Source organism: Aulostomus chinensis, chromosome 9 (assembly GCF_037954235.1).
Source record: "Aulostomus chinensis isolate RoL2024-O1b breed Wild chromosome 9, RoL_Achi_v1.0, whole genome shotgun sequence".
NCBI classification, from domain to species: domain Eukaryota; kingdom Metazoa; phylum Chordata; class Actinopteri; order Syngnathiformes; family Aulostomidae; genus Aulostomus; species Aulostomus chinensis.
Genome location: NC_141328.1, coordinates 15,970,235 through 15,986,300, shown reverse-complemented (window position 1 = coordinate 15,986,300; position 16,066 = coordinate 15,970,235). Strand labels below are relative to the sequence as shown.

The window sequence follows — 16,066 nt, the reverse complement described above, 5'->3', positions numbered from 1 at the left end:
CCGCACCACCGCATATATATATATATATATATATATATATATATATATATATATATATATATATATATATATATATATATATATATAAATTTATTTATTTGAAGATGGACGGCATGCAGTGGTTAGTACTGTTGCCTCACAGCACGGGATCTTTCTGTGTGAGTCTGCATGTTCTCCCTGTTCCTGCGTGGGTTCTCTCTGGTACTCCAGCTTCCTCCCACAGTCCAAAGACATCAAGAGGGGACGAGGCTGATTGATACTCTAAATTGACCGTAGGTGTGACTGTGAGTGTGAATGGTTGTCTGTCTCAATGTGTTGGCCCTGCGATGGACTGGTGACCTGTTCAGGGTGAACCCCCACTCTTGCCTGAAAGGGATAGGCTCCAGCCCCCCCCCCCCCCCGCGACCCTTAACAGGAATAAGCAGAATGAGATGGATGGATAGATGGATATTAGAGGATGGGACAAATGCTGTGTAAGGAGGGACAAACTCCCTTGCCCAAACACTTATTCATAAATCTGTATGACAGCTCCCTGTGCAACTAGGGGTAAAAAATGAATGAATTTTATTTTTGTTTTTTTGTTTATTTTTTGAAAAAGTTACCAAGAAAAAAAATAAACATTGTACTGTGCATATTAGGCATCTTTCAGGCAATCTGTTTCACAGAACATTTAGCTTTCAGGTTTCTGTCTTGCAACTAATTTGAAAAGATGTAAATAACAACATAAGCTGGGGGTGGCATGGCTTGGAGGTAGCGTGCCCATCTAGAAACAGAAGGGTTGCTGGTTCGATCCCCACTTCCCCCGGTGACTATGTCAAAGTACCCTTGAGGAAGATACTGAACCCCTAATTGCTCCTGATGGCCCTGCAACAGACTGGCGACCTGTCCATTGGTACCCCGCCTCTTGCTTCAGCCCCCGTGACCCTAGAGGGATAAGCGGTATAGAAAATGGATGAATGGATGGAATAACATAAACTGCAATGCTGCACAGTTTAACTTGTATGCCAAAAGGCTGTAGCTGCCAAATAGCTGTTTAAATTGAATATGAATTGGCTTAGAATAATTGCAGCAAAATACAAGACAGAGGATGCATGTTATTTTTTTAATGGTCTGATCTCCACTCAGAGGTTTGTTCTTTCAGGTAGAGCGGCTGCTTTTTTAGTTACCTCCAAATATTGATTTTGTGACCTTAATTTAGTTAGAGAGCAATGCCCTGCTGCAGAGACACACATTCACACCTGGTAGTCGCTCAGTACAGCCGTATTCTGGCTGTGGTTCTTAACTTCCCCTCATTCAGATTTCTCCTGCCTGTCCAGGGACTGAACTGCCGACCCTTCGGTCAGAAGCCTTCTTCTCTAACTTTCAGGCTACCACTGACCACCAGTGATATGCTGTCAACTAGCAATTCAGCTAAGCAGGTGGCAAAGCAAGTAGACAATTTGAGCAGCTAAACTTAAAAAAATTTAGAATATTGATGTTAAGGAAGTACACTCACAAACAAAAAAAATGGTTTGATGTCATCACTCACAACTAAACACTCACCTTCAGTTTTTTTTTTTAAATTCTGTTGTACTTTATTTGAGTGCACAGAAATTCTGTGAATGATCACTATTGTGTTGGCCGTCATGTTGCAGCATGTGTTCCATGTGTGCCATGTTGCACATGGAAGCTGAAAACATCCTTCTTATTCATGGTGAGTGTAATTATATTCAGATCAACCATCAGAATTGTAGTTGTAATTCATTTCAGTTAGGTTACTATTCTGTATTTTCAATATGAGTCTGTTATATTGCACCCCAACATCATTGAGACTAAAAAAGTGCTGTAAAGAGGGTGGCCCATCTCTCTGACTGAAGCCCCTCTCAACTCCCCTCTATAGTCAAGTTTATATAGCTTCCAAAGGTTCTGCAGGCTTTGTTAATATAGGTTTGAGACATTTAACAACCTGTGAACACACATATACTCAAGTATATTTAAACACTCAAATGCCCTTCTTGAACTACAAACACAGCCTTTTAAGGTAAGCTCTCCCTTCCTCTCTCTCTTGCTCTCTCTGTCTGTTGACTTCAGCCTCCGCTCCATGTCCACTACTACCCCCTGTGTGTTCTTATTTTTTTCTTATTTCTCTGGCTCCCTCCCCAAACAAGCACTATTGAATTCCCTCATGAGCCGTGTGCCTCTCTTGGGTATTCAAGAACTAAACAGAGAGGAAGCTTGAGAACAGTGGAGAGGAGGTGAGGAAAAGAGCAAAGCAAATAAATAGAGACTTGCAGCAATGCAAGGAGATGAACTCTGGAAATCAGTGTGTAAAACGGTGGTGTGTCCTAGTTTCTCCAGTCTTGTATTTTCAGCAGAGGGAAAACTACATGTCCTTACAGGTTGGGTCAGGAGCTGACGATTAAGGTGCACATCCCTTGGTGGCTTCTGTACTTGTGTGTGCGTGTGTGTGTGTGTGAGGTATAGAGATGGAGAGATGGGCTCCAGTAGTTTTGTCCTTATAAGGGGGGAAGAATGCAGTGAGAGCAGCTATGAATGACTGATCTCTCTCTCACTCTCCCTCATTCCCTCCCTCGATCTGCCCCCCCTCCTCCTCAAAATCTGTTTTTCTTGCTCTAAAGTGTCCTCTTGGAGTGCAAATTTCTTTTGTTGCTCTCATTTTGTCCACAGAAAGAATGAGAGCACACAAAAAAAACACACGTCTCCAGGTCAGACAGAGTAATGTGTCAGAGGCTGTTTGACTCAATGACATCATCATGACCCTGTTCACTGACTTTTCAGTTATATGTGTGTGTTTGTGTGTGTGTGTGTGTGTGTGTGTGTGTGTGTGTGTGTGTGTACAATACAGTGTGTGTCCTCTTGCTCATCCAGGTGACGCTGTGAACTATAAGCATTACATAATCATTGCACATAAAACACAGGTACCACACAAACCTATTCCACCTGTGTGACTCAACAGTTGTGTGTGTGTGAGCGTGTTTTTCTGGGAGCCTTTGGCATTCGTCATCTGTGCAGCCTCGCTGGGTGAGTACATGATGAAATATAAGGTGACACTTGTCCTGCTCACCTGCATCTGGACTGGATTCCCTGGAAACAGATGTGAGGGGGAACAAATAATGATGTCATGCCAGATGAACAGCAGCATGAAACGAAAATGATGCATTCCTCCTGCGCGTCCATGTGTGTGCGTGTGTGCATGTGTGTGTGTGTGTGTACGGGTTAAGGGGGAGGTCTTAAGGAAAGTATTTTGCCCTATTTCTGTTGGACCCTCGTGATGCATGACTTCGACCCTGCACCTCTCCTCTAATCACTCTGCAATTTTCCCCTTCATTTCCCTCAGGCTTTTCTTAGATATCTCTTTTCATTCGGTCTCATCAACAAAAAAAGGAGCAGAGACTGAACATGTTAATTTAACATACTGATCAATGTCATATTACTTAAGAATAAACATTTCATGGAGCTCAGTTCAATGCAAAGTCATTTAAAAAGCTGATAAGAACTGTGACGAGAGCAAGATTCTAATTAAATGTTTAAGTTCTGCAGCTCTGATCCTACTGTCAGAAAGTAACCAGAGATTTAGTTTATGATCTGAGGTCAACATGGGGATTTGTTACAAAAATAGACGAAATGTAAAATCACTGCAAACCGACATTGTTTGTGGATAGTGTTTGGAGTAAAGTAACCAGATTTCTGAAATGAAACTATCAGTATGAAATACAAACAGGGACAATTATGGTTTTATGATTTTGCATTATTCTTACCAAACTTAGTCAAACATTTTATATCGTTTGTATTGTAATTTTTGTAATTTTTAGTTTGTTTATATTGTTGTGCGTGGTGTTGTTAGAGTGTTGTAGAGAAGTAAAAAAAAAAAAAAAAAAACAAAAACCTTGGTCAGTAAGAACAGCCAGTCAGTGGCTCTGGTTGTGTGTCAATTAAGAGCCACATAATCACTCAGGGAGCAAATTGAGCAACCAGCCAGTAAATTAAAAAAGAAAAATGCTCATACTTGCTCATTACGTCAACAATATCAGCAATAATCACAACTGCAGCATCTTAGATAGTCATTGCAAACAGACTAGAACAATGTTGATTACAGTCGCAGGTCATGCTGCTGTTGATGGAGGCACAATTTGACTTTAATTCATTTTGTAGTTTTTTTTTTTATTAACCATTAAAAATGAGGACATTACCGAGGACGGTCCCTGTTTTGGCCTGGCTGTGGCTGTTATGGATCTTCTGGAGAATTTGGAGGAAAAGGCAAGGGTGAGAGAGGGGAACAGAGAGAGAGAGAGTACGTTGAAAGAGAGGAAAGGAGGCACTCGGAGGCTGTAGAGACTCGTGAGGGAGGAGCATATTTCAGAGATATGAGGGAAAAGGACAAGACTGGAGAGAGAGAAGCTGCTGCCAGAGAAAGGAGGGACAGTGCTGCCAGGGTAGACCGCTTCCAGGCAGTATAATAAAAAACTTGGAAAAAAAAGGTCCTTCTTTTATTTTAAAGTTTGTTACTGTTAATTCAACAACTGTCCGGTAGCACTGAGGGGCAAGTTTAATGTTTGGGTTTAATTTTAAGTTGTGTCACCTGCTTTCAATACGAAAAGACAACTTGCATTTTAATAATTCTCTGTCATCTATTGAAACATTTACATCACAAAATACTGTACTGTTGCACCCCCGTTTGTGACTGCAAATTGTAGCGCCCCCTCTGTTGCTACAGTCAGCAGGTTCAACACTGTGATGGCACAGACGACCAGGGAGCGTAACCAAGGGCGAGGAGTAAGAGCTACTGCTCTCCCTGATGACGCCCTGCTGCAATAGCTGTGCTATAATATAGCCATAACATGCCATAACAGGATATAATATAGCACCGCTATTGCAGCAGGGCGTCAAGAAGTCAAGTTGCATATTATGCATATTATGCAACTTGACTTCCTCACACTGGCTTGGTGGTATTCGCCTGTAGCGCTGTCTGACTTGTGCCTCATCCAGAAGTGGAATCTCATGCTCAATCACATTTGTACACCCCAAATCTGTTCCTGACTTTGCAAAGACCCCTGAATGCCTCACTAAAAGCTGTCCTACTTTCTGAGCCTGTTCAACAGTGAGATCAGGAAAGTCCATTGCTGCAACCTCTGGTGGCAGGTCTGCAACTGAGAAAGATGCAGCCCCTGAGTCAACTGCTGTCGGCCCAGTAGCATCCTACAGTTGATCCATGTGTCTACGCCACTCTTGGACCTGGCCAGCGTCAATGATGTCAGTTTGTGGTCCAGTCTGCAGCCAGGAAAGCCGACAAACATTACCGTGGTACTGTGTGTTTTTGTACTCAGTGCTGTAGGTATGAGCACTTGGGAACAAAGCCCACCGTTGTAGGTGTGCTGTCATCTGCTGTTGCAGTTCAACTGCAACTTTGGCAGCAGCTTCTGTGGAAGTGGCTTTTTCAATTGCACGTTTGAAAGTCAGATCGCTCTCAGTTAACTGTCTTTTCTGTATGTTTTCATGGTGCAGTTCACATACAAATCTATCTCTCAGTGAAACTGATAAATTTCCTCCAAAATCACAATGTTTAGCTAGTCTTCTAAGCTCACCTACAAACTGTGCAACGGACTCAGTTTTCAATTGGTTCCATTTGTGGAATCTGTAGCGCTCAGCCTCTCGCCCGAAAGCCACTGGGATAGCCTCCAGCTCCCCCACGGCCCTTAATCAGGATAAGCGGAAGAAAATGGATGGATGGATGGATGGAAATCAGTGCCTCATTCACAGGTCCCCAGCCTGAATATATATATATCTATTCGTATTTGTAATATATTTTTACGTAATAATGTAATGTATTTGCAAATGGACCTTATATTTTAAACAGGTATGCAAAACACAGCTATATTGTTATGTGTGGAATATGTCTTATATGTTCTCATTCCACATTGAAACATGGATTGTGTGTTTGGAGAAATCCTGCTGAGACATTTATGATGTCCTTAACACATCTGGACCATGTGAATATTTAGTTATGGACTTTTAGGTTATTTTATCATGTACTCTTTAGTTTTGTCATTCAGAATTCAAAATTCTGACATTGAAAAAACAACAAAAAAAAAAGATTCAAGGACAAGAATCAAGGACATCAATGTGAGATCAAAAGAAATGTCTTTTTTCTGGTTGATTCCAAAGGAAGGAGGGGGAGGAAGGATTAGATAAGGATTGTGGAGATTCTCGTTCCGACTCTGAAGAAGGATGCTCCCATTTTACAGAGATAAGCTGAGGAGGATGGAAGAGCAGCTGCTGGCTGTAGAGGACAGAAACCGAGCTCAGCAATGAGGGCAGAGTTAGCAATTCCCAAGAGCAATAGTGTCATGTTAACACAGTGTCAAGCAGTCTGAAAAGGAAATGGGAGAGCTGAAAAAAGCAGAAGGCTGTTGACCTCTGTCTTTATGACGAGAAAAAAACAAATGACAACAGCATAACAAAATCTCCAAGCTACAAAATATAGTAAAGAAGAAACTGTGTTCAGCACACAAATAGAGAGTTTGGTTCCCAAGGGATCAGACTTAGGATGAACCTGTGCACACTGAGCCACACACAGCTAGAGAGAGAGGAAAGGGTACTTAAGGCCTCCCAGGAGGATGAACAGGCCTCCTCTAAGGCTGAATTGGTCTACCTGCAGAATTACTGTCATTATGAAATAGAGAAGAGGGAGAGGCAGAGGGTAGAGATGCGCAATTGGAGGGCCAAGATGTGAAGCACAGGAGGCAGGAATTCACCCAGCTGTGTGCTCCTCCGGGTTATGCCATGGATCCAGATATGGTGGCATTGGTTTCCGCCCTATCAGGGACTTCCACAATAGGTACAAGCAAGCAATGGCTGTAACGTCAGCCGTGGTTGATGATGGAAAGAAATGGCGGAAATAAATTCTCCTCATGGGGGAAATAGTTTGCACGAATGACCCGAATTAAAACAAATGATCGCAGTCAAATTGGAAAATTCGCGTGGCCTTTGGTGTGAACACGCCTTTAGAGTTTGTTCTTATTTCTAAGCTATCGTTACCCTTTGGTGTTTGCTCTTAGTTCTTAACCAGTGTAATCTTTTGGCGTTCGTTCATCGCTATTAGCTCTTCGCTCTTAGTTCTAAGCTAACGTTACCTTTCTGTATTTTATCTTTTTTTGAGCAAACTTTATCTTTTAGAGTTCTTCGCAAAAGTTACATTTTAGTGTTCATTCTGAGTTCTGAGGTAACTTAATCTGTTAGTGCTCATTCTTCATTCAAAGCTAATGTTATGCCCAATGGGGCTCAGAAATGATACTTCACCTTATCTTTTGATTGTTAGTCTTAGTTTAGTTAACATTGTCTTTTGGTGGTTGCTCTGAGTTCTGTGGCTCATTAAAGCACAAATATGTATCTTTTAAAAGCCTGTACAGTCAAACTGAATATTTGGAGTGAACTTCTTTTGTTGGAACACTTGAAATGGCCTCCCTGTGACAAGACTGAATGATCAGCAGCAGGTATTTGAGTCTGGAGACTCCAAAAGAAATGACATGGACATAGAGTAATGAAGCAAAGGCAGGAAGTCATCCAACAACATTACTGAAAATATCTGTTATGTTAGAATAACTTTTAGTATTGTAATTTCCTCTGAGGTCATGTATAACCCATATTTCTTATGGGACTCTCTTTCTCTATATCTCTCTCTTTCTAACATGCACATAAACTCTCTCTCTCTCTCTCACACACACACACACACACACACAAGCTTGACTGATAAAAGGGCTGCTTCTGAATGAACTGGGATGACATCATATGATCTCATAACTAAAGCAGTTGAGCCTGACAAAGACCTGCAGAGACTTGACCTGCTGAAAGAGACGGGCCATGACTTTTACATAAGATTATATGTGTCACCCTAAGATGGTGAGGAAATGAAAGAATGATATATAATGTTATTATACAAATAAAAAGAATGGCTAAGTGAGGGAGTAAGTGCACGTGTTTTGAAATGGAGAAAATACATAATTTTCTTGCAACTTTGTGTAAAGTAAATGTAGTTAAGTGATACGAGACAAAATGCCAAAGGACTGCTCCCGGTTAATATGCCTCAATGATAGTGTATTTGTGATGTATTTATAATGTAATCGTGACATGATAGTGTATTTGAAACAATTGTGTCTAACGCAAAGTTTTTTTTTCCTTTATCTGTACTGAAAATGTACATGTACATACTCTCACATTAAACCATTGACACATAGATTGTTTACATAAATCCCGCTATACAAATATATCCCCCTCACATGATTTACAGCCCTCGGGCAAGAGGTGGGGCACACAATGGACGGGTCGCCAGTCCATCACAGGGCCAACACATTTGGACAGACAACCATTCACACTCACAGTCACACCTCTGGTTATGATTTAGATTCCTCTCTTGATATCTTTGGACTGTGGGAGGAAGCTGGAGTACCAGAGAGAACCCACACAGGAACAGGGAGAACATGAACAGAACACAAACTTTCTTGCTGTGAGGCGTCATTGCTAACCACAGACATCAAATATATCAAGCAAAATATACAGAGTTATATAGCCAAGAAAAAAAACTGTTAAGTTACTCTAAATATGTTGTATATTTTAGATTCCTCACAGTAGCCAGGCTTTGCTTTGTCGACAGCGCTGCAAACCCTTGGCCTTCTCTCAATGAGCTTCGCGATGTCATCACCTGAAATGTTTTCACTTCACAGGTTTGCCTTCTCAGGGTTCATTTGTGGAATTTCTTGTCTTCTTAATGAGGTTGGGACCATCGGTTGTGTTGTGAAGAAGTCAGGTTGGTACACAGCTGACAGCTCTACTTGACAACTGTTAGAATTCATGTTGTAGCAAGAACCAATATAACATCTTGATATGGACATATCTACACTACCTGATTAGAGGGGTGTCGTAGGGTCAGGGGAGGACGGACTGTTCTGGTAAAAAAAAAAAAAAGAGAAAAAAAGTCTTCAGACCCATCTCAAATATTATCACTTGTATGGCGGCACGGTGATGCAGTGGTCAGCACTGTTGCCTCACAGCAAGAAGGTTCCGAGTTTGAGCCCCGGCTCAAGCACAGGATCTTTCTGTGTGGAGTCTCCATGTTCTCCCTGTGTGGGTTCTCTCTGGTACTCCAGCTTCCTCCCACAGTCCAAAGACATCAAGAGGGGACGAGGCTGATTGATACTCTAAATTGACCGTAGGTGTGACTGTGAGTGTGAATGGTTGTCTGGCTCTATGTCTTGGCCCTGTGATGGAATGACGACCTGTCCAGGGTGAACCCTGCCTCTTGCCCTAGCCGCTGGGATAGGCTCCAGCCCCCTGCGACTCTTTACAGGTTAAGCAGTAGAAAATGGGTGGATGATCACTTGTAACAGTTAAAATTATACTGAGAGCAAGTTTACCTGGCCATGAACGTAAATTTATATTTTTGATTGAAAATGGACACTTACTCTTTGCTCTCAGGAGCCGCTTTGCCGTGCTTGTCTTGTCAGATGTCTGTCACTCTCTCATAGCATGCTCAAAGTCATGACATTATTGTGATTGGATAATCAGGATCCAATCAGTAACCTGCAGTACTGAAAGCATTTTTTGGTTTAGAGACAGACATATGTCATGTCCATGTTCCAATAGATGCAGGGTCTGAAGGGGATAAATAAAGAATAAACAGGGGCCAAACTAGCTGATTTTATTCAACCCCAACAGAGAATGTGTGTGATACTTTATAACTTTAAGGAGGGTTAGGGTTAAGGTTAGGATTGTATAAAGCTGTTTGATCTGTTTGAACCATCAAAGAGTGATGGATAAAGCAGTACTCAGTTTGATGCAGGAATTAAAGTTATGTGTCTCTATTTTGACCCTTGTTATCTAGTCTTAAGAAAGAGAAATGGATTTTAAGAAAAGTGCTGCTGACCATTGTGATCTTCCCGAGGAACTGTCACTGTTGTCTTACTCCCTCACAACAAACTCAGACATACACACAACACATTGATCCTGGGGGTTTGAATTGAGCTGGATCTTCACAAGTGAACATGAGTGAACTCACAGAACAACCTAACACACACAAACACACACACACACACACACACACACACACACACACACACACACACACACACACACACACACACACACACAGACTGGTGTGACTGATGCATGAGGGTGTGGTCCCTGTGAAAACGGAAGTGTGTCTGGTAACTGCATGTTGTCAGTGTGTGTGTGTGTGTGTGTGTGTGTGTGTGTGTGTGTGTGTGTGTGTGTGCGCACGCGCATGGTGCATGCGCGCAAAGGTGTGTGTGGAGGGTGGAGTTGGCAGTTTCAGCTATTTATGTTGAATGAGTTTACGATGAAATCCATAAGCAGGTAAACAGGACCAGTTAATATTTGTCCTGCGAAGTACACGTCTAATAGGCACTGGGTGAGAGCTCTGATCCACGTTTGATATATTAATCTTTGCTTTATGACATGTCAAGTTTCCAGATATTATTCCTGTTACCCTCTGATCAGCCTTTGAGATTGAAATGCGTATCGAATAGAAAACAAAAATTGTTCACTTTTTAAACACAATGAAAAATGACAGTATGTCAAATCGAAATTAAACATAGATGCTTTTAGCACAACAATATAACACCATGGGACTTATGTTAAGCTGGTGAATGGTTAAGAGCAAGCATCATTGCTTGTTTCAACTTTGGACAAATTACTTTTTCACACACAGCCCTTGCCCTTGAACTAGCAAAAGAACTTGTGCTCCATCTGCGCATGGTCTGGCGCAACTGTGGCGTGGGTACCTGCTGTTTACCTATATAAAAATAAGACGCCTTCACTTGGCACTGTTGCTTCAGATTAGAAGCAATGGTAAAGAGAAGCTAACAAATCAAGTAACTGTTTTTACCCAAGTATGTGGATGTATCTGTCATTTGCATTAATATTTGCATCAGAAAATGACCTTAAATCCCCTTGGAAAAAAAAAGTATTTCCATGTAGCTCCTTGTCTTAAAAGAATACTTTGACCTTTTGGGGAATATGATTTTTGTAGTTAAAAAAAAGGAAGTCATCAAGCCTGGAGATAGTTAGCGAATGACAGTATTTCCCAATTCCTGGAAGGCTGAGTCCTTTTAAAAATCCCTATCCTTTCCATCACTTCATGCATGTTTGTAATTGATGAGGAGGATCACTGATGTTAATAGATTTCATTTTTAAAATTGAAGCCAGCAACTGTGTCAGGCCATCCAAGGACACAGTTACACACAGAAATACTGAATTTTACTGACTGGATATAACTTTAGCTCTGCTTATAAAGCTTCATCTGGTAAACTAGAAGGCTGTTTCTGTGTGCGTATGTGCGTGCGTGCGTGCGTGCGTGCGTGCGTGCGTGTGTGTGTGCGTGTGTGTGTGTGTGTGTGTGTGAGTGAGTGGTCACCAGGCACATACAGTACTGTAGGACCATTTTTGGTTCTTGCTCCCTTTCCTTCATCACATCGTCATCTTTGTCATTCAGTGAGGTTTAGCTCACACAGAAACAGGAAAGTCGGGAGGGAGTTTAGACAAAATAGGACTAGACAAGCAAGATACGGGGGCAACTGATGGCTGACCTTCACTAGAAACTACGCAAAGATCCCTGCCAGAGCTCAGTGACTACCCTGAGTGACGGATCCACTTTGTGACTCAATTAGGAGTGGCGGTTTGTTGCCACTTTCTAATCAGAGCTGAGATTAATTACCTTCCTTTGCCAGATCCATGCAGGTCCAGAGGTGTGTCAACACCTTTATATTTCATGTTAGTGCTGAGGCTTCAGCTCCTCACGCATTGCAATTAAATAGGTACGAGGATGCCAAACATGATAAACTGATAAGACGTACATCAATAAATAATAAATAAACATAAAAAAAATGCTACGGGAAGTAGGGCAGCTTCCAACTTGAGCAAGATCAGAAGGAGATTAAGATTCCTCACATTCCTCAGTTGGAAAGCAACATTTGTTCTGCATTAACGTGAGTTCAGATATGAGCTCATTGTTTTGTCTGATGAGTTAACAGTAGGACATGAAGATGCTGGGATTTGGCGCTCAAAATGGTGCAATAGTGCCCCCTAGAGACTATTTTGTAGACTGTTAATGAATCATTTTGAAGAGGGTGTTAACTTAAACCTAGCGAAAAGGCCTTCATAGCAGACGATCATCCCATAATAAAGAAATCACAAATGCAAGCAATGTATAATAGTGAATAGAAAATTACCCCAGATGAATGATAATGTTGTGTCAAGGACCAACAATGTGCGTCAATGTGACGTACCAATTTATAAGGTGCTGATATGTTTGAAAAGATCACGAATGATTGGTTGGAGCTAATAAACGGGACTCTGTATCCTGATACTAGTCAAAGCAACAAGGTGACTTAAGAAAATCCCTTTTGGGGTGTTGAAAAGGGGCCATGTGATTGACTGCACGGTTTTCCTATCTGCCATGAGAATCAGAATCAGAATCAGAATCAGTTTTATTGGCCAAGTATGTTCACATTATACAAGGAATTTGACTCCGGCAGTTGGTGTCACTCATGGAATGAGCAGAAGAAACACGCAAATCTAACATGAATAATAGAAAATATATACACCTATGCAAAGAAGATAATATGTACATGATTAGTGCCAAAACACAACTGGTGCAAGGTACACAATGTAGTGCAGACTTGAGTGAGTGTCCAGTTAAACATGAGTGCGTGACCACTCAACAGTGCAGCGCGTTAACAGATCAACTGTTTAAGAGAGATATGGCAGTGGGAAAGAAACTGTTTTTCAGTCTTGTTGTTTTTGTGCGCAGGGCTCTGTAGCGCCTGCCAGAGGGGAGGAGTGAGAACAGTTTGTGTCCAGGGTGAGAAGGGTCTCTAATGATGTTCCCTGCCCTCTTCCTGACTCTGGAGGAGTACAGTTCCTGAATGGAGGGCAGGGGGGCTCCAGTGATTTTTTCGGCAGTCTTAACTGTGCGCTGCAGTCTGTTCTTGTCTTGCTGTGTGGCTCCTCTGAACCACACGGTGATGGAGGTGCACAGGACAGACTCGATGACAGCAGTGATCAACAGCTCCTGAGGCAGACCGTGTCTCTTCAGCTGTCGCAGGAAGTACATCCTCTGCTGAGCCTTCTTCAGGATGCAGTGGATGTTCGTCTCCCACTTCAGGTTCTGAGAGATTGTAGTTCCCAGGAACTTCAAGGACTCGACGGCTGACACAGGGCTGTTGCTGATGGTAAGGGGGAGCAGTGGCCAGGGCTGTCTTCTGAAGTCCACTGTCATCTCCACAGTCTTGAGCGTGTTCAGCTCCAAGTTGTTCTGACTGCACCACAACACCAGCCGCTCAACCTCCTGCCGGTATGCAGACTCGTCTCTGTCCTGGATCAGGCTGATGTAAAAGGCCCTTACAAAGAAGTTGTTATCATGGGAGGAATTGTGATGTATCGCATTAGGAAAAAACGGATGTTTTAATAGTACAGTGACTTATGTCTGATTAACATTAATCGTATTCAACTTCATAGTTTGAAGCTGAAAAATAATTTATCTTTATCCTGGACCTGAATAGGAGAAGCAGTATAGACGATAGATGTATGAATGGATCCTTGTCCAATGTGCGCGCGCGAGTGTAAAGGACATTGTTTTCATAAAGTACAGAAACTATGTTTTTTTTTGCATTGCTTCAATATTATTTGACATGGGGACCTCAAATAATGAGCAGATGTTAGTCGTGGACTGCTGACATTTATTTTTTTCCTCATTTCAGAGAGTCCAATATTTTTATGCAAAATTCACAATTTTAAAAATGAAGGGTGCTGCCCTCTCTATGGCTTCCATTCTATATGACATAGTTACTCCAAAGCTAAAGTTTGCTTAATACTTCGTGGATTCTCAGTTGTGTGTGTGTGTGTGTGTGTGTGTGTGTGTGTGTGTGTGTGTGTTCTTGTACTTGCTTCTTATTGAGGACAAAAATACATATTTAACCACTAACTATATTTAGCTGGTCCTCACATCTTCAAAGGGCCGTTTGAAGGTCAAGACTTGGTTTTAGGGGTCAAGGTTAGAATCAGGTTCTGGTTAGGTTTTGGGTCAAGGTTAGGGAATGTACTACGTCAATGAAAGTCCTCACAAAGATATATGTACAAGGATGTGTGTGTGTGTTTGTGTGTGTGTGTGTGTGTGTGTGTGTGTGTGTGTGTGTGTGGTTTTGTTACCTATTTGAGACCTTTTGTTTTATTAGGTCCTAATTAAAGTTAGAATTAAAGTGTAAATTGAGCTTAGGTTAAATTCAAGGTTACACACCAACTGGCTGGGGCTATTGTGTGTGTGTGTGTGTGTGTGTGTGTCTGTCTGTCTGTCTGTCACACACAGATGAATATTACACACTAAGACTTAAAAAAAAACTAATCACATACCACTTTAAACAATTTGTTCAAAACCTGTCAAGCATTCTCTTGAGTACCAAATAAAACCCATCATCACAAACGTTTGCATCTTGAGCAATAATCTCTAATCTGAATTTAAATACAACCGCTGTCCACAGTTTGCAAACATTATCATCTCAACATGTCTGGATTTAGGATTATACTGTAGATTGTGATTAGTTGTGTCCAAGGATTTTACCACATCACAGATATCACCTCAAACAATGGCTTTGAACAAAAGTCTCCTTAAAGTAAATACGTCTACAGTGTGACTCAGCATAAATAAATATGGACATCAGCAACATGAACCACGCCTCATAAAAGAGAGATACAGACAGGGAGACTGCTGTATTGGGGCTTGTCGTCACGTTATTTGTCCAAAATGACTGACAGTAATATTTTGACTACTTTGTAAGTGTGGACTATCTAAAGGGCTATCCAAAACTCCTAAAACCCTCTTCCAAAGCCATTTTATTGAAATTGGATGGGGCTTTTAAAGTGAAGGCAGTGGTAGGGGAGCCTACATTTTTTTCTCGTGGCCAGCAGAGGGCGACTAGCTTTGAAAAGTTGAATAAATAAATAAATGATGATAAGGCATGACATTCATTCTATAAACTAAGATCCATATTAGTTTAAATCAGATGAGACTTAGGGTCTCTTTACTTCATGTTGTGGATCCAATGTAGGCTACTATATTCTTATTTTAGAAAATGGATATTGTTTTCATAAAGTACAGAAACTATGGTTGTTGTTTTTTTTGCATTGCTTCAATATTATTTGACATGGGGACTTCAAATAATGAGCAGATGTTAGTAGTGGACTGCTGAAATTTGATTCCCCCCCTCCCCCTCATTTCAGAGAGTCCAATATTTTTGTGCAAAATTCATAACTTTAAAAATGAAGGGTGTTTCCCTCTCAGTGGCTTCCATTCTATATGCCATAGTTACTCCGAAGCTAAAGTTTGGTTAATATTTCATGGATTCTCAGTTGTTGTTGTTGTTGTTGTTGTTGTTGTTGTGTGTGTGTGTGTGCATCAGAAATCAATATTACAAACAAACAGGAAAGAGAGGACAAATAAAGAAATAGATGCATCTGTAAAATAACATGGATAAATAACTTCACACAAAAAAGGAAACAAAATATATACTTTAATGACGCACCACCTGTTAAGGTGAAACATCACCAGCTCTAATTTGACTTACCATTTGACACAAGTACACGTCTGCCTGCGCAAAGACATGTTTAGCCAGAGGTTTTCCGGTAGAAAGGCCCTTAAGACTGGTCCTGTCAGAAAGAGGTTTGATCGAGGTCAACATTTACGTTCGGGGAAAGTAGAACCTCGCGTAGAGCTTACGAGGCGGAGGGTTTTGCTCAGCCTGGAGTGATAAAACTACACTACCCAGCATTCTATTGAACCCTCTGAACCACGATGATGATTTTTTTCAACAATATAATTATACGTAACTTCAATATTCAAGATTTATATCACAACTGATATAAAGTAAAGTGAAAATAATGCGTTTGAAAAATAAAAGGGCATTTCCACAGACATCTCGCTTTCATATGACGCGGCGGAAGTCCGCTCAACTTCCTTTCCTCCATTAGGTGAGTGCGTGGTAGGAGCGCGGCTTGTTCGGCT

The 16,066-nt window shown here is 41.4% G+C and overlaps 1 protein-coding gene across 2 annotated transcripts; it reads right to left on the bottom strand.

Moving 5' to 3' along the window:
* Positions 1 to 12,523: 12,523 nt before the first annotated feature.
* LOC147256053 (uncharacterized) lies at positions 12,524 to 15,951 on the bottom strand. Of its 2 annotated transcripts, none has more exons than XM_086213946.1 (2): positions 15,630 to 15,951; positions 12,524 to 13,409 (listed from the first exon to the last, which is right to left on the bottom strand). In XM_086213946.1, exons 1-2 carry the CDS (start codon positions 15,665 to 15,667, stop codon positions 12,752 to 12,754), a joined length of 696 nt encoding a protein of 231 aa, XP_086070072.1. In that variant the 5' UTR covers positions 15,668 to 15,951; the 3' UTR covers positions 12,524 to 12,751. The 2 variants fall into 2 exon arrangements, with proteins under 2 accessions (XP_086070072.1, XP_086070073.1); XM_086213947.1 differs by having other exon boundaries at positions 12,524 to 13,394.
* Between the last annotated feature and the right edge of the window lie 115 nt (positions 15,952 to 16,066).